The following is a 19331-nucleotide window of genomic DNA, read 5'->3' as shown; positions in this document are numbered from 1 at the left end:
TCTTAGCAATAGTTTTTTGGGGAATATGGAAGGCTACATGCAATTTGGTGTTTCGAAAAATAAAACTGGATCCTATTAAGACATGGAATAGCATAACAGTCATACTAAGTAGTGTAAGGAGGTCTTTAATAAGAATATACATGAATAAGAGGTACTGGTGAAAAGTAGACTCGGACCTATCATGATAGATTGTTTAACAATAAAGTTTTCAATAGCTACAATAGTAAGTACTAATCATTTGAATTAGGGCTGTCAATAGGTACCCATTACCCGGACCCGGAACCGGACCCGGTATATTTGGGTCCGCTTCCGGGTCCTAAAGTTGGACCCATTAGCTACTTAGGACCCGGCGGGTAATTACCCAATTGGACCCGAATTTAAACGGGTCCAAACGGGTAATACCCGTTGGGTACTCGTTTATTCATTCTTTTATTCATGTTTTTAGCAAAATTACAAGTATTTTTGCTAGTTTTAGCTTTGATATTTTACTCATTTAAATTTTTCTCTTACATTTAACCTTTATTTAGTACATTAATTTGAAATAATAATAAATTTTTATAAAAATTACTTAAATCCAAACCAAAAAGAGAAATATATTAAGTTTTTGAGATTTTTTAAATAGTTTTATTAAGACCCAATAGGTACCCGGAACCGACGGGTACCCGGGTATTTAAACGGGTCCGGTTCTGGGTCCACAAGTTTAGGAACCGGATTCGGAACCGTTAGGAACCGGACCCGACTATTATAAGTAGGGTCCGGATCCGGGTCTAGTGATATCCAGGAGGACCCGGACCCGTTGACACCCCTAATTTGAATGGAGGAGTGGCTCTAATGTTATCTAACTATGCAGGAGGATATACTTTGAAGCACGATGCAACTACATCTCAGGAAACTCACGAGAAAATGTAGAGGAAGAGGCAGTTTCAATGACGATCCATTGGTTACACCAACTAAAGCACCCAACAGTTCAGTTGGAGAGTGACAACGTGAACGTCATCGAAGCTATCAAAGGAAAACTGATTTCAGCAAAAAAAACCCTACAAAAGTTACATGAATGCAACAACAGTAACTATAATCTATGTATTAAAGGTTTAAACACTCTAAGTTTGATCCCTAGATCAGAAAACTTTTATCCGGTTAAGCTAGCTTTTTTATGCTTAGGCCAACATGTATGTAACTATTGGGATGACAATGTGATTGTCCATCTTTTGGTTAACTTGCAGAATCTGCATTGTAATAGAACTGAAGTCCTGTAACTTCCAGGGTTATCCCTGTTTTATCGATTAAAAAAGAAAAGGTTTGTGTCCATGGTTTTGGATCAATCTATCCTAAATCAGATAGGATATCAAAAACAAATATATCCTCCATCCGTTTCTCAATGAATAATCCAGATTTAAGACCCATAAAGATCAAAAAGGTACCTAATGCCCGTAGAATCAGGGAATATATAGCAAAATCCAGCACGCAAGAACCATATCCCACAACTAACACACGTTACACGCACACGCCCATCATGTCCAACTAAATCTCAGACAACAAAATTTGTACTCCATAGTACAAATCCATCACTTATTTGATTAAAAACCTACAAAACACACCCATACATTCAACCCAAGTTCACAACAATGCACAAAGTTAGTTGGACCGATCGGTCCAATCCCACAGTATGCCTAAATCTAGACACAATGGGTGTGTTTTTAAACTGTACAATACGATATGGGTTTGAACTTTGAAGCACATTCTAGACTTCTCTCGACACATTTTGAGTTGTGAAAAACTTTCACCGTCTTTTTTGAAGTGCCGGGCCGACCATTCCCGCTTTATCGAGAAACTTCTGGGACCCATAATAAATTTCCATTTCGTTATTCAACACCCCCAGATGTTCTTCTTCTTTCTCTACACTCTCCATTTTAATTCTCTCTTTTTCTTTTGTCTCTCTCTATTTTCCACAAACAAACCCCAAAACACAAACCAATTTTTTTTTTTCTTCAATAAAATGGCAGATGAAAGTGTTTTAGCAGTATACAATCACACAACAATTACAGATTCAAAGAAGAAAAACCCATTTGCAAAAAACTTGGGCAGAGCTCAGATCATCAGAGGTGGAGCCATTATTGAAGTTGTCAACTCAAAACAAGCTAAACTTGCTGAAGAAGCTGGTGCTTGTGCTATCACAATCTCTGAATCTCATAATGGTGGGGGTGTTCTGAGAATGGTTGATCCTTCACTGATTAAAGAGATTAAACGATCAGTTAACATCCCTGTGATAGCCAAATCAAGAATCGGTCATTTTGTTGAAGCACAGATTCTTGAGTCAATTGGTGTTGATTATATTGATGAGAATGAGATATTAACACCAGCTGATGATCAGAACTTCATTAACAAGAGAAATTTCAGAGTCCCATTTCTCTGTGGTTGTCAAGGATTAGGTGAAGCATTGAGAAGGATTAGAGAAGGGGCTTCATTGATTAGAACACAAGGGGATGTGATTGGGAATGGGGATATTGTTGATTTAGTTAGAAATGTTAGGTCAATCATGGGTGAAATTAGGGTTTTGAATAATATGGATGATGATGAAGTTTTTGCATTTGCTAAGAAAATTTCAGCACCTTATGATCTTGTGATTCAGACTAAACAGCTTGGTAGATTGCCTGTTGTGCATTTTGCTTCCGGTGGGATTGTTACGCCGGCGGATGCTGCTTTGATGATGCAATTAGGTTGTGATGGGGTTTTTATTGGGTCTGAGGTGTTTATGAATTCTGATCCTTATAATAGTGTGAGATCTATTGTTAGAGCTGTTATGCATTATAATGATCCTCATGTTTTAGCGGAATGTTGCTGCGGTTTGAATGAATCGATGGCCGGGCTTAATCTTAATGTTCAGGAGGATAATACGGTGGTCGAGGAGCAGGAGGAAGAGAATTCTGAAGCTAGAGTCATCATTGATCCTCAGGTCAGCTGAAAGATGAGTTTTTGATGTTTTTAGATTGCATTTATGTTATCTATTTTCTTCAGAATCTTAAAACTAGATTGCTGTGGTATAATGTGTATGCCTGTATGGTCTTGTGTTTGTTGTCTTTGTGTTTGAGAGTTTTGATCTTATAGAGCCTAATGTATTGATAAACACAATTGTTACTTATGTTTACCTGTTTTGATGTTAGTTCGAATGGAAGAGTTTATGTGATTTCAGAACTGGATAAAGTATGAGCATAATGTCTATAGATGCTTTCTTATTACGGATCAATTGAATCGCAGCATACCTGCAGTCGACTTGATACTGGTGTTTGTTTGATTTGATACTATCTATTGAACCATAGCGTACCTGTAGTTGACTTGATACTGGATGTTTGCTTGGTTTGGCATGACGAGTTTCTGTGATACCAACATTGATTTCTTGACTAGTAGTGTATATATGAGCATAAACTCCACATGGATTTTATTATGTTGAATCAAACGGAAAACTTGCAGACCTATAATGCTGGTGCCTGTTCAGTAGTTGCACTGTTGTTCTAAGCAAATTCATTAGCAACAAAATAAAATAGGCATGAACATCTAGTTATTGTTATTACCAGGCATCCTAATGAAAGGTTGATTCATAGATGGATGCAGTTGAGCATTTCTTTGAATCTACAACAAATATGATTAGAACATCAATTTATTTCATTTTGATATTAAATTGCATTCGATCGCACATAATGTGATGTTGCAAGAATTGTGTTAACATGGATGTTTTACATGGGTGTAAAATTCTTTAAATTCCAATAGTGGTGACAGCAACACTAACCTTCATCTATAGTGTGTTCCCCAATATGATTGGGGCTTAATGGTTGATTTTCAAATGAGCAGGGCAGAACTGTCTTGCAGAATTCTGCTTCGTAACTCTCCCGAGGTAGAACATCATTTTACTCTATAATCCGTTCTCCCTCCGCTTGGTTGTTACTGAAAAATATTCGCAGGCTAACCTCGTAGGCAGTGAAGATGGCACCATTAACCACAAAAGCCCTAGCAATTGCAGCACCTAGTCCTCTCCACAGGACGCTGTAACCTTCTTCTTGTACACTTTTGCGGAAACAATCAACAATACCTAGATATTTAGGTGGGAATTGATCTAACCTAGTCTGTGTTTGTGCTTGGAGTCTAGATTTCACAACGTCCAAGGGATAGCACGCAATCCAGCTAACTACTCCTGCCAGACCTCCTGCAACTAACATTGTTTTTAGTGTTTCTTTCCCTGTTTTGCGGCAACCTGGGTGTAGCTTCTCTCTGGCGTATTCATAGCTCCAAAAGTATACACCATGACCAGGTGCATCTCTTAGCACTGTAACAGTTAGGCCTCGGTATAGTCCCTTCAGTCCTTCCTTCTTTAGGATGCTTTTAATGATGCTTCTTGGTCCTTCTTGACTCTCTTTGATATTTGTTTTGGGTTTGTTTGTTTGTAATTGGAGGCGAATTTTTACAAGTTCGACTGGGCTGAGCAAGAAGCTCTGTAGGGCACCTGTTCCGAAACCTCCTATTGCAACACTTCTATAGGAAGGGGGATCATTGTTGTTGGGTGATTTGTTGAAAGCTTGTGACAGGATGGCATAAGCTTGAAAGACCATTGCGTTCTGCAGCAAAATGTACTTGTTAGGGTGTCACTGGAAGATGACATACACAAAATTTATTAGCTGCCCAGTAATTTAGCCCTGATACATACTTTTTAGGAACAAATTATGGCACAACCAGAACCTAAGGCGAAAACTGAGTATCAAGGTAGTAAAATACCTACTACCGCCTAAACTCTCGAAACAGGTTTACAATAAGCTCTAAACAGGAAAACAAAGCCAATTCAGTTGTATCTGCTCTGAGAATTATGTACTAGTAAACCCTTGCAGTGACTAGTTGTTCTTCTACTCTCAGTCTACAAGCTTGCTTGTTTCATTATCTTACTAGTTTATTTTCTTCGATACGATGTTTAGGATTATGTATCATTCCTTCTATGCCCAGATAGATTCATACCAAACAGATTACGGGGTGCGATTAGAATCTTAAAATTTGTTTACAGGACAATCACACACTTAAAACCTTCATTTGCATAGTATTTTCACTTCTAATGTCATGGATATTTCCTATTCGAGGCCAGTCTTCACTTACAGCGAGCTGATTGCATAATCCAGAAAACTTAATCCTAAACATGTTTCCAATTTTGAGCCTTATCTCATAATCTATTCAGTCAGTCCCAGAATGAAAAAATCAGGAAACTTTTGAAATAAAGAAATATGGCATAGATGAGAGAGGAAGAAAGGAACAAGAACCTGGAAAGAAACAGAAGCCAAAGGAGCAGCCATGCCTTTATAAAGAGCACAAGGACCTTCAGAAGAAACAATATTTCTCAATACTCCAAAAGCAGACTTAGTTGCTGTATTACTGACAGAAGGTTGTTGAAGACGAATCTTAAGAGTGTCTAAAGGATAACCAGATACAACTCCTGCCATACCTCCAAACCCACCTGCAACAAATTCTTTCCCCCAGCTACTTGCTAAAAACTCCGGCCAAAACTCCATCTTTTCTATTTCTTTCCACCACTGCTTCTTCCCATTTACTTACCAACCCCCCTCTCTGAAACTACTCTTTCGAGAGATATGATTTCATTTTCTCGGTTCTCTCTAATTATAAAGAAAGATTCCAATAACTGCAATCAAGAAACAGGACCTGTAACCAATCTTCTTCTCTGCAAGTGTCTGGCGAATTTAATGAAAAGCTTAGGACAAAACAAAAGCTACCGTTGGTGGTGCTGATGTAATGGTGGGGGTGGCTCTCTGTAATCTGATTCTGATCAGCGAATAAGAAACGTCCCTATTTTTGCTTTTTTGTTCACTAGATAACGTAGTAAGGCGGGTCGGTGACACGTGCTTCCTTGAGTCACTCTACACGTAGTTTCGTACTTGGTGTTCCATATCTGTTGGTAAGTGTAACAAACTTTCCGAACCAGAAATAGTTTCAGTACCGAAAAGTTTGGGTAGGAAGTGTTGAAATGACGTTTACCAATGGTTCCCAATTGATTCGGATACGGAACCCATGGGACATGGCAATGGCTGAACCAGGATAAAAATAACGAGGAACAAAACGAATTTAGGAGTACAAACTAATACTGATTTAGGTGAAAAGATACGCAATTGGGGGTAAAACTCCCCACCCGTTCTTACTTGAAACGGAGTAAAAAAGCAACATTGCTAATATGAGGTATCCGTTTATTGGGGAAGATATCAAATTTTATACAGGACAAAACGTTTTTTTTATTTTCCTTATATGGAATTTGGAACTCGCAACAGTAAATTGGTATCCTATGAGCAGCCATGGTAAAAATGAAAGTTACCTTCTAATACCGGAACCGAGTAAAAGAAGGACTGCTACAGTCTAGAACGAGAAACTCGTTTTGGTGAAATGAGAAAATGACGCGTGATATAATGTTTTGGACTTTGAGTGACGTAAGGGTCTTACTCGGCCGTTAGGTTAAAACTAACGAACATAACAGTGACGGACGACGGTGTTGAGTACCCAAGTGTAAAAGTGGGTGTACCAGTTAGGAAAGGTATAGACGAGTAGGGATATTAGCTAAGCCGAGTCAAGTGAACTCAAATCGGTCTTGTCGAAGCCGCTGAGTTCCCGGTTAGCTAGATTTTGAGCCGAGTCTTGCAGCCCTGCTTTAGATTCTTTGAGCCAACCTCTGTTAGGATATTCCTAATCAGAAAAAGTGGTGCTGAGCCAACTGGAACAGACAAACTCATACATTCTATTATTAAACGTGGGTGACATGTTATGCCATAATGGGTTTGAAAAAACATCACTACCTAACCATTTTTTGAATATGATTAAAATTAAAGTGTTGATAAGAATTGAGATGATGACCAGATGAGCAATTACCAATTATGCATTTCCTCGATTTGATAGGGATCGAATCTTACTTTAAGAAAAAACATAAACAACAAAATCAATGTTCAGAGATAATTGACGTGATGATGTGTAAGAGTTAGCGTTATAAATGCCACGCGCACATATTGTCACTAGATCATGAATGCGCTTGACCGTCTTATGCAGCGAAGCTCCAAATGATTTTTGTCAAATTTCAAAGCAAATGAAGAACACTTGGATTTGTTGTGTTTCATAAGCGGGTACATATTGAGGAGAAGAGTGAGTCAAGCGTTATATCATTGGCGCTTCTCAAAGTTCAAGTTCAAACTAATGGGTCCAATTGAAATAAGCACAAGCTAAATATTGATTTTCTTTGATCACGTGACTAACTACTTCACTTCAATAACTTTTTACGGTTAAAGGCCAATGACTTCATGAAACAGCAATTATGCAATGATCGAATAATAAATTAATAGATGATGTGTGATTATTTTATTGACGGGTGTACATATTCCGATAAACATTTTTAGGGAATTTCGCGTGTCGCATGTTCCAAGGATTACATGAGAGTTTTGTTGGATAAATCTTAAATTCAAGTATCAATTTAATGCATGATACGTACGAGGATATAATCATGAATAAAAAGTTATTACAACTCTAAAGATTCTATCTTATGCAGGGGCGGAGCCACACGGAGAGGAGGATGTGCAATTGCACCCCCTCAAAAAAAAAGCTCCCAAACCTAATTAAGACTGATTTATCCGATTTTTAGTCATTTTAACCCTTTTGCACCCCCTAAAATATGTGTTGATTGGCAACTTGCCCACCCATTTTTCGAGTCCTGGCTCCGCCCCTGATCTTATGGATGTCCAGCGGATTCTTGTGATTAGTACATTTGTATTGCAAAAACAACTGCATATGTAACTCTTAGTATGTTTTGCGAAATCGTAGTCAACCATTTTGGTCCACGTTTTTTAGGATAACCAATGCAAGATGATGTCGAATGACTACTAAAAGAAAATGCAAAAAAAGTCTTCCCAGGAATGATGGGGAGTCTTGATTGCATGCATGGGGGTCACTACACAAAACCAATTGTCTCTTTTTTCGGACTTGCAAGAAAAATCCGATGTCATCATAAAATAAGAATGGAAGCGACAACTTTTTTATGATTGTTGGATATGGCATGCTTTTTTATAGACTTACGGGTTCAAATAACGACGTCGATATTTTGTATGAATCGCATTTGTTTGAAGAACTGAAGTATGGAGCTACTCCAACTTCAAATTTCACTATCAATGACAGTAGCTATAACATCCAGCGTGGTCAACTTTTGTTCAAGCTTACACCGAGATACCCGAACACCAGAAGAACCATGATAGAAGGTACTTTAAATAAGAAGCTGATAGGGTGTATAAAGGATGTCGAATGAGCATCTGGAATTTAAAAAAAAAAAAGTTTTGTTAGATCATTGCTTGGTTGAACCCACAAGTTTTGCTATCTCAAACTTGTTGTCAATGTTAGGTGATCAAAACTATATCTTAATTTCTAGCCTGCTAAGTTAAGTCTCTGATAGGTTAGAATTGTAGTTGAGTGTCAGAGGTCACCCTTGAAGACTGAAGATCGACGAAGACATTTTGAGAACTTTTGTATAAGGTATGTGAAGACCGAACCATTTTATTTTTACTCACTATACCATTGTTCTATCTATCGAGACTATATCGTATGACTTATAGTAGACTTACAAAGAAGAAGTTTTGAGTCAAGCTTGTCTTGTGAAAAATATCGAAATATAATTTAGCAATTCGATGTTCAAAGGTTCTTAGCAATATTAATTCTTTGAATTAATTTGTGGATCAATTGAAAATTTCTCATGCAAATGATCATGTCACTTGGGAATGTTTCAAACATCATAAGAGAGAAATATAAACTTAATGATATTTCTACTCAGGGTAGGTTGGCGAACCAATTCGTGAACCATGGATATCTGAGACACATAAATACAGGAAGGTTGGCGAACTAGTTCGCAAACCGCAAGTTCAGTTGGGAACAATTCACGAACCCGGTTGGCGAACCATAGTGAACTGAATTTTACAAGTTGGATAAATATGCTAGCAGTTGGCGAACGCGGTTCACGAACCGTGGTCAATTGATATCGGTAGTCTATAAGGGTTAGCGAAGTTTGTTCACGAACCGCAACACCTTGACTCGTGAACAATCCCTACGGTTGGCGAACCATTGTATTAACTGTCTCGACAATGTTTAACCGATGCTTAAAGACTTATTATTTTAATATGTTTAGCATTGTTAGAACTCTCTTAAACACTTCTAAGACTTCATTGATCACTCAAACACTTGCGTGTTTGTATCATGATTAATTTTTTAGGTGTTTAAATGAACATCAAATAGCTTTCAGTTATTTGGCTAACTTGTCAAACCGAACAGTCATTATACACGGTTTCATAACCGATCCTATGTGTATACTCTTTTATTGTATTTTGAAGACTTAAAGTGTTTGCTTGATTCTCAAGTTATCTTACCTTGAATTTTAATCTAACCCTGGTCTTTGAAAATTATGAATAGAGCATCTCTGTAAAGTGGCAAAATCAATCTCTGACACTCTGTGTCCTGGTTGATTATAGAGTCGTCCTCCATTGACTTAGGTTTCCCCTGTAAAACTTTATTAGGTCTACGACTAAAAGATTTTGTTTTGGGGATTCGCGAAGGCAGGTCCGACTATCTTTACCTTGATAGTTCGTGAACCCCGATCTTGTTTTTATGTTATCGAGGTTCTCGTTATCTATTTCAGGCAAGATAGATAGTAATCACAACGTTCTCTTCATCTCAGACTTTGTGAGTTCTCAAGATAGATATCTAACGACTGATCTTAGTTCATCTTTCAAAGATTGTTCTTGAGAGGTGGTTAAGAATCTAGACTTCTCTTCGGGAGACGTAAGTTACGGATTTGTGAGGTTTGCGAGCTTTGTCTATTGCAAACATATTTCTACACCTTCATCTTTGATTTAAATGGAAATCAAATAGGCTTATCTGTTAGAGGTGGATTGGTATCAAAAAAATTCACTTCGGCCGAAACAACTCTTAGGATGTAAAGGACGTCAGCTAAGGGAATCAAGTGCGTAGAACCTTGTGAGATTAAAGAGACATAAGGAGCGCGACTATAACTAAATCGCTTGGAGGCTGGGTTCTGTCTCAAGTACATTCCAGTCTGAAGTCTGATAGTAGGCTAGTGTCTGTATCAGCTTAATATGGTGTGGTGTTCTGGACGAGGTTCCGGGGTTTTTCTGCTATTGCGGTTTCCTCGTTAACAAAATTTTTGGTGTCTTTTTTTTTCCGCTTTATATTGTTTAGCTTTATAATTGGATTCACACATGTTTGTACGTGTATTCAATCTAAGTAGATACATTCACTTAATTGCAATCGATTACGAGGTTTTACCAAATTCTTACTCTAACGAACATTTACGGCAGAACGAGTATGAAATCATCTTTATATTCCTCAACTTCAGGTTAAACAAAATCAACAACATGGTCCAGCTGATGATGATATTGATAACCAAATTATTCCCTTTGGTTTGGAACAATAATTAGACTTTGACATACTAATATTTTCGTCTTTACTTCCACCAATGTGCAAACAAATATTTGTAACCCAACTATGATACTCTTGTCTTATCATAGTTTTTTTCCAAGTAAATATCCCGATTCCCAAAGAATTCGTAAAACTCTTATATTGTATGAAGTATAAAACACAATCACTTAACCGTGTAACGTTATTATATGGTTAAAGAAAAATTACTTGAAGCTATGATGGAAACATAGGGTTTATGCTTCAGTAAGACTTATTATTAATTTTGTATCATGAACAAACCCTACGGTTGGCGAACCATTGTACTAACTGTCCCGACAATATTTAACAGATGTTTAAAGACTTATTATTTTAATATGTTTAGCATTGTTATAACTTTCTGAAACACTTCTAAGACTTCATTGATCAATTAAACACTTACGTATGTGTATCATGATTAATTTCCTAGGTGTTTAAAGGAACATCAAATAGCTTTTAGTTATTTGGCTAACTTGCCAAACCGAACAGTCATAATACACGGTTCTGTAACCGAACCTATGTGTATACTCTTCTATTACATTTTGAAGACCTAAAGTGTTTAGTTGATTCTCAAGTTAATTATCTTAGCTTGAATTTTAAGCTAACCCTGGTCTTTGAAAACTATGAATAGAGCATCTCTATAAACTGGCAAAATTAATTCATGACACTTTGTGTCGTAGATGATTTTAGAGTCGTCCTGTATTGACCTAGGCTTCTTATGTGAAACGTTATTCGGTCTACGACTAAAAGACTTCCCTTTGGGTATTCGTGAAGACAAGTCCGACTATCTTTACCTTGATAGTTCGTGAATCCTGATCTTGTTTTTTCTGTTATCGAGGTTATCGTAATCTCTTTAAGGAAAGATAATAGTAATCAATACGTTCTCTTCGTCTCGGACTTTGTGATTCCTCAAGATAGATATCTAAAGACTGATCTTAGTTCATCTTTCAAAGATTGTTCTTAAGAGGTGGTTAAGAATCTAGGCTGCTCCTTGGGAGTCGTAAGTTTCGGATTGTGAGGTTCGCTAGCTTAATTTGTCTATTCCAAACATATTTCCACACTTTATCTTTGATCTAAACGGAAATAAAATAGGCTTATCTGTTAGAGGCAGATTGGTATCAAAAGTCTTCACTTCGGCTAAAACAACTCTTAGGATGTAAAGGACGTCAGCTAAGGGAATCAAGTGCGTAGAACCTTGTGAGTCTCAAGAGACATAAGGAGCGCGACTATAAATGAATCGCTTGGAGGGTAGGTTCGGTCTCAACTACATTTCAGTATGAAGTTTGATAGTAGGCTAGTATCGACTGTATCGACTTAATATAGTGTGGTATTAAATATGGACGACATCCCGGGGTTTTTCCGTTATTGCGGTTTCCCCGTTAACAAAATTTCCGGTGTCTTGTGTTTTTTCTTTTTCGCATTATATTGTTTCTCTTTATAATTGGATTTTCACATGTTTGTACGTATATTCAATCTAAGTAGATACATTCACTTACTTGTCATCAATTACGAGACTAGTTTCTTGCAGAATTCGTATCTTAAAGATAGATAACAAGTTTAATCACTTGGGAGAATCGACTAGTTTCTTGTAGAATTCGTATCTTAAAGATAGATAACAAGTTTAATCACTTGGCAGAATCGACTAGTTTCTTGTAGAATTCGTATCTTAAAGATAGATAACAAGTTTAATCACTTGGCAGAATCCCGATTGAATTATTTATATACGACCAGATTGATCTTGGATATTAATTTTTGAGATCGTCCAAGTACTATGCTTAACAATCAGGTTCACGGACCTTGTGTCTATATACATACTGATTGGGTAGAGGTCGAGATATATATTAACTCTATATACATATTGTCAAGGATCATTAAGTTGGTCTACTTGCTATTGTATTAAGTTTTGTCTATACAGGTTGTCGAACGAAAAAGTTGAGTGTATTTGGTATCCCCTGTGTTTTCAAATTCCACATTATTTGTGGACCGTATCGTTCATTAAACCAGTAAAAATAAATAGGTTATGCTTATTTGTATAATTTTGCATAATATGGTAATCGAGAAATGCCGATGGGATGCAAGTTGGACACGTTAAATATCCACATAAATATTAGTGGTAAGATTTTTGCCCCCGTCATGAAGGGCCCGCAAGAGATTATAAAATAGTAGACGAGAGAATTGAAAATAAAGGTTTATATGTAACACTAAGGGATGGTCTGACAGCGAACAACTGTGCTGAATTTTGAAGAAGAAACCCTCACATGTTTTTTGTTTGTTTGTACTTTTAGTTATCGTTTCAGTCATTTTAATTCTTTTAATGTAATTTGATTTGTGTAATGAATAATCCTTCCTTGAGACGATAATTTTAAGCACTATCTTTGAATTCGAAAAAACCATTGAAATTCAATCTATGGATCACATTAAATTTAAGTAATTCTTTGAAACCAAGGATTCTATTGAAATCCAAACTTACTATTATATCGAACATGAAAGGAACTAACTAACTATTACATACAAATTAACAATAATATCTTCGTGTAATGAACTAACCAATTAACCAATATAATGTCATCATTGATATCCTCATATAAGGGGTCTACTGATCAGAATCAATGTCAATTATTATTGGTTGTAGTTGTGCCTTCCGTGCATGAATTTCATCAAATTCAGCTTGTCAGATTCATCAAATTATTATCCTTGACGTATCTATTCCCTGGATTTCTCTCGTGTGCCCATTAAAAATCTTTTCAACCGCCTTATGACCCCTTCTTCATTTTTGCAGCCATTTTCTTAAGTTATACTCTGTTATTTTTTAACAATAATGAATTCTTCTTGTTTTTCAAAACATTATTGAATGTCGAATTCCGATGATTGTGCGATATCTTGAGCTGCGTTTTTGTTCCTTTTTATTATTTTGTTACGTGGTCCACTATATCTTTACGTATTTTTATTAATATTAAGATTAGGGTTACCATGTTAGGATCCGTCATCGTTGGGTTTAAGATTTCAGTTTGTTTCTGGTGAAGAATAAGGAGACACACATTGTTGAGAAATATTTGTAGTCACATGTGATGGTCCCTATCCTATCAACAGATCAAGGTTATATATCAGTTCAACCTTTTAAGGATGTGGATACATGCTTCGTACTTGAAACTCGTAGTTCTTATTCTTTGTCATTCCTCTCGAGTTCGTTGCTGCAGTTTAAAAATATTATAAATTAGTTATTATAACAAACATAACATATTTTAAATACCAATTAAACAAATTCAAATACAACTTACGAAACCGACTTCGGTTTCACCGCTCATTTTATAATGACTTATTTGCATTACCAAAGCTAATCAAGTCTTCATGTCTTTGTTGATGGTATTAAAACGTCCTGACAACCCAGCAACATCACAAAATTTTGGATTCCCAGTTTCTTGACAATTTTTTTTAAGTACCCCCCCAAAGCATGTTATGTTGTTGTTGAACACCAATGGTAAGATCAAGCGTAAAAACTATATAATCTCAAGCAAACAACTTTATTATCATCCTGACTATATTTTGGAATGTGAAAATTTGTCGGTTGGAGCATTTTGTGTTTGCGAAGAACCTGCCATTTTGTAAGAAATTTCTTTGATTTTGGAAGAGATTGGAAGAGAAAGCTTGAGATTAGAAGAGATTTGTTTAAGATTATGGTTATTGAAGGTGTGATTTTGGAAGTAGAAAAAGTTGAGTTATAAGCGAAATAATTAAAAATGTTCGATGAACTAGCCATTATCGGCCTAGCCTAGGTCGATCATCTCAACTTGAGCCGAGTCTCGGTCGATCGTCTAAATTTCAATCGTTTGTCTTAAGTTGAGTCCAGTTTCCAGTTTACCCGCTCCACTATGGGGTGAGAATGGAAAAGTTTTCTCATTTGTCCACCCACTGGACTTGCTCTGATATGACATATAATTATTAATATTCCTATAACATTCATCTCTATTTTTTTTATTTATAGTTGGTGGAAAATTATTATATTGACGAGACTTAAGACTTAAGACTTAAATCAAAACTCTTCTCTCTTTTATAGTTCTGCTCCCAAAAAACCAAGAGAAAATGATCAAATCTGAGCGAGGCTTGTTACTTGTCACTATGTATTAATTATATGAGTTTTATTAGCTTTAATTTAGTGCGCTTAACCAGCTATCTCTTTGATCTCAGTATATTCTTGCTATTAGGTTTAGTGTTTTCGCAATCGTGTGATTCTCATCTTCACTTTTCGTGCCATTTTAATTTTACCATTTGTAGGATTCTTTCTATTTTTAAAGTTTTTTCCGTGGTTCGCTGGTTTAGGTTTAAGTACTTTGGATGTTCCTTAGGTGAAGGAATGAACCTGTAAGTGTAAATGATCATTTTGACACGATTATTACCTAATTATTCTCCACAACCTCAGAAGATATTGGGTAATTTTTTTTTTTTTATACAAGTACATATCTCGTTCAAAATGGTTGGATTAACCTACCATTCCTTGAATCAACTCTCCATACAAGAATTCGATAAGATTTTTGCGGTATCTCGATTTACTTGTTATTTTATACTTCATTGTAATTAATTCTTGAGTTTCTTGTTACAGTATACTTGCTCTTGAAAGCTATCGTGGAAACAATTTCTTTAATATCAGTGTCACAATTTATCAATTAATAAAATTTGAGTCACAATTTACACCAGTATCTTCTAACCAATATATGAACTTAATTTAGATCCATCCATGTTAAGCTTTTAAGGACAAGATATTACTTTTAACTAATTTTACCTCTCGTTGTGTAATTCACCAAATCAAATTAAAGGACAAGATTGAAAAATCAAGTGTATATTTATGTGCACAAAATTCATGATTGTTAAAGGCTGATACCAATATTGCTAGGACAGATATCAATCTAAAAATTCAACGACTAGAATCATTTTGGATTGGTTTGCGCCCCAGTAAAACGGGTACCTGCCTTTAGCAATTACCACAAAATTAGCCTACGTCGGTATCTTTCTGATCCACCAGCCACAATCCCTTGCCCGAATAAAGGTCTACAGGATACAACTCAGTCAAACATAAAGTTCAGCTAATAATAACTAATGCTCAACAACCTGTACTTTATTCCAATTTTTAAAACAAGTCCCTAATTCCTCTGCAAGGGCCTAAAGTTAAAAAGTTAACATTCTTTTAAAAAAATTTAAAAATTTTAAAACCAAAATTTTGGGCACTTTCCCCTTTGGCGCTACTTTTTCACCGAAATTGAATCCCAAATTTTAAATTTTTTACAAATTTCAAAATTTGAAACCGAAAATTGAAAATTTAGGGTTTTCAAATAGTCCAATAATTCAACTGCTCCCCCCCAAAAACAAGTCTGTAAAAAAAAAAACAAAAAACCCTAAAAAAAATATTCTGGTCCAGAGTTTCAGAAGAGTTCAGCGAATCAAACACTACTGATTCTGTAGATTCAACCAAAGAAAGATTCAATGGCTCAAGCTGAAAGGCTTGGTTTGCGAATGCAAAAGGAACTTAAACTTCTTCTTTCTGATCCACCTTTCGGTGTTTCTTTTCCTATGGTCTCTGCTGATCCATCTGAGCTCCCTACTTCATCCTCCTCATCTTCCTCTTCATCATCATCATCCTTGTCCACCATTAACGCCTGTAAGCCCCACTCTCTCTCTCTCTCTCTCTCTCTCTCTCTCAACTTGATTCATTTTGGTCGATTTTCATTTTTTTTTTTGTGTACAGTGATGGAAGGGCCTGAAGGAAGTGTATATGCAAAAGGGGTTTTTAGTATCCAGATTCAAATACCAGATCGGTTTGTTCAATTTCTTTGTTGTTTTTAAAGTGGGTTTTGCTTTTTCTTGTTTGGGTTGTTTATAGAATTTGTTGATTTTGATTGTAGATATCCATTTCAACCACCAAACGTGACATTTTTGACTCCAATTTATCACCCTAATATCGATAATGGAGGACGTATTTGTCTCGATATTCTTAATCTTCCTCCCAAGGTAAATAAAATCTGAACTGATTTTCTGAAAAATTGAAACTTAATAGTTATTCTAGTTCTAAATTTTCTGCCTTTTACCTTTATGCACACATAAAGTGTAGGCTTGTAGACTGGTAGTGTTTCTAATTCATCCATTTAAAGTACTAGGCATGTTGTAGAACGTCAATTCCAAACAAATTTAGTGGTTGGAAAGCAAATAACTATGAGTTGATTTACAAAAAATCAAAGATCATAATGGCGACTCCGTTCTCGAACACAAAGTCACAGTGGGGTTCTTTGTAGGACCATTAAGCTTGTGATTAAATTTTAGTGTCCAATGAGTATGTGTGACTAACCAATTGAATTGATGTTGAGTTTAAACATTTCTATGGCAAAACCTGCTATTAAGACTTCATTTAGGATCACATAGCAGATGGAGTATACTAGGAGTTGGGATCCAAAACACTGTGTGTCCTGTTATTGGCTGGACTGTGGCAAGCTCTTCCAGTCCAAATATTAAGTTTCGATGTCAGAACCTTGTTTACATTCTCCACTAAAAGCTTGCTCTCGACTGGAAAGAGGCACTAAGAGCTGGGAAATTAGATACTAAGGGATGTCATGCTGTCATGCCACCAAGGCCCACATGGAACAGCTAAGATTTCATGTGTTGTCAGTGGAATAGGAATGCAAATGCCTTTTTAGAAGTATACCGTGTTATACGCCAATTATTTGATTCAGCAGCATTAGGAGCGATGTACTGTGTCAAGCATGAGTAAGCTATACAGTGGAAGTTTTGATAGGGCAGAAGTTTGTTTAAGGTTAATACTGTATTAGTTTTGGCAAACTAGCTGTTTTTGATAAGTTAATGACTCACTATGAAGTTGAATATCTGATGTGCAGGGTGCATGGCAGCCATCTTTGAACATTTATACAGTAATAACTAGCATTAGGTTGCTACTGAGTGAGCCTAATCCTGATGATGGCCTAATGTGCGAAGCAGTAAGTATAAAACTATTATCGCGAAAAATGATTCATCTTTATTTTTTGAATGAATTCTTCTCGAGTGCTTTGTGAGTTGGTTTGTGTTTGATCATTGCAGAGCAGAGAGTACAAGTACAATAGACAAATTTTTGACCAAAAGGCACGCTCCATGACCGAAAGATATGCAAAGGCAGGCGGGGTAATTGGAGGTAGTGGTGGAGGAAACACTCCTAAAGATAATCCAAGCATGGTAATGAGCAACCCTAACCATATCTGTTTATAGTACTTATCACTGCAATGCTTGACTTGGCTGTCTTTTTTATCACCCCTTTTATGCAGATTGGAACTGAAGGAGTGAACCTAGATTCTAGAAGTGTAGAAAATGACGCCAGAAACATAGAGAATGAGAAGAAACCAAGTTGTAAGACATTAGGGGTCAGGAGGAAGTTGTCCTTGGAAACATCGGTTGCACCTCAGGTTAGTAATAGTGACGACAAAGTGAATGTACAACATAAGCACAAGCTATCCCTCTCGCTGTCTCAAAGTCTTTCAAGTGGCAGTTCATCCAAATTGTTGGCTGTGGGGCAGGATGATAATCATCTTGAACAACCATCTCATCAAGTACATCCCAGCATTATTGGGAGTTCACAGAAGCTCTCTGTCACTAAGCGGAAGTTGTCAATGGAGTCGTTAGGTCGCCCAAAGAGTAAGGATGATGATGTTAAGGAGAGTACAGCATTCCATCGTGATTCATCTCTTTCTCACTCTGAAATCCCTTCCAATCCTCCCACAAAATCTCATTGGCCGCAGGTAACTGACCATGTTGAACAGCGACCCGAGCAAGGTTCTGAAAGTAAAATTGAAGACGCACCCGCTAATGTGAGTAGTAATAAGAAGCAGCGTGCGCTCAAAAAAATGTTGCCTGTTGAAGTTTCCAGTTCTCCTCAGTACTCAAATGAGGATGGCATAGAAGATTTGTTATCGAACAGCCACAGGACTACACTCGGAAGCCTAGATACAAATTCATCCAATACCTTAATGCCAACATCTGACGAATTTGAAGAACAACAGACTTATCAAGATCATGGTGGAGGATCAGGAACTAAAAGTGGAACAAGTAGTCAAAGAGAACAACGTCGATTTGGTCGAAAACTTTCTCTTGGAATGTCAGGCCTAACCAGGAGGGACAACTTTGATAATAAGGAGAATATACCTCCAAATCAGAATTCATCATCCACAGACTCTAAAAGCTTTTCTATTGGTTCTTCAGCGAAGTCCCCGAAATCACTTACTAGAAAACGTGGTAGTGAACTACTTCACCAAGACAGTGTAAAGAAAACAGTGTCCAAGAAGCAACGAAAAGAGCATCTTCCTGATGCCGAAGCAGTGGTAGTGGTGGATAGTGAAGATAGTGAAGATGAAGGTAAGAGCCTGAAAAGGTCTAGACTGTCACTTTCCCGGAAACGTTTGGTGGGAAAAAAGCTAAAGTAGTCATGAACATGAATGCTCTCAGGTTAAACTTTCTCAATGTAAATTCTGTTTTCAGACTTTTTTTGTCACTATTTTGATGTCTGATTCCTAATTGTGAACTGTACAGCAAAAAACCTTGAGCATCAGAGTTTCTGCAGAACTCTGAGAAACAAGGTTTTTGTTCACTAGTAGAAAATTGTAAGTGTTCATTGTCAGATAAAATATATCCTGATAACTTTTGACTTGTTGGGTTCGACTACTTGAGTCACTGAATCTGGCATCACAAACTTGAAATTGGTAAAAAAATTAACAGGGAAAGTTGTGCATCTGAAAATTTTGGTGACTGGTCACAGATTTATCTGGATCTGCCTGCACTACTTTCTGGGTTCT

At 36.7% G+C, this 19331-nt stretch overlaps 3 protein-coding genes across 4 annotated transcripts; 2 read left to right on the top strand and 1 right to left on the bottom strand.

Annotated features, from left to right (window-relative positions):
• The first annotated feature begins 1767 nt into the window (after positions 1-1767).
• On the top strand, positions 1768-3257 carry LOC113299841 (probable pyridoxal 5'-phosphate synthase subunit PDX1). Its single transcript, XM_026548942.1, has one exon. The coding sequence runs from the start codon at positions 1880-1882 to the stop codon at positions 2960-2962; it is 1083 nt and encodes a 360-aa protein (XP_026404727.1). The 5' UTR covers positions 1768-1879; the 3' UTR covers positions 2963-3257.
• A 282-nt stretch (positions 3258-3539) lies between these two features.
• On the bottom strand, positions 3540-5822 carry LOC113299842 (mitochondrial arginine transporter BAC2-like). Its single transcript, XM_026548943.1, has 2 exons — positions 5295-5822; positions 3540-4607 (listed from the first exon to the last, which is right to left on the bottom strand). The coding sequence occupies exons 1-2, from the start codon at positions 5541-5543 to the stop codon at positions 3903-3905; spliced, it is 954 nt and encodes a 317-aa protein (XP_026404728.1). The 5' UTR covers positions 5544-5822; the 3' UTR covers positions 3540-3902.
• Positions 5823-15750: 9928 nt separating this feature from the next.
• LOC113299840 lies at positions 15751-19158 on the top strand. Of its 2 annotated transcripts, XM_026548941.1 has the most exons (6): positions 15751-16162; positions 16250-16319; positions 16407-16512; positions 17391-17489; positions 17590-17721; positions 17811-19158. In XM_026548941.1, exons 1-6 carry the CDS (start codon positions 15988-15990, stop codon positions 18960-18962), a joined length of 1734 nt encoding a protein of 577 aa, XP_026404726.1. In that variant the 5' UTR covers positions 15751-15987; the 3' UTR covers positions 18963-19158. The 2 variants fall into 2 exon arrangements, with proteins under 2 accessions (XP_026404726.1, XP_026404724.1); XM_026548939.1 differs by having other exon boundaries at positions 15751-16319.
• Positions 19159-19331: the final 173 nt, after the last annotated feature.

The sequence above is a fragment of the Papaver somniferum genome, chromosome 7 (assembly GCF_003573695.1).
Source record: "Papaver somniferum cultivar HN1 chromosome 7, ASM357369v1, whole genome shotgun sequence".
NCBI classification, from domain to species: Eukaryota; Viridiplantae; Streptophyta; class Magnoliopsida; order Ranunculales; family Papaveraceae; genus Papaver; species Papaver somniferum.
Note: the sequence above shows the minus strand (reverse complement) of the source record. Positions and strands in the feature narration are given on the sequence as shown.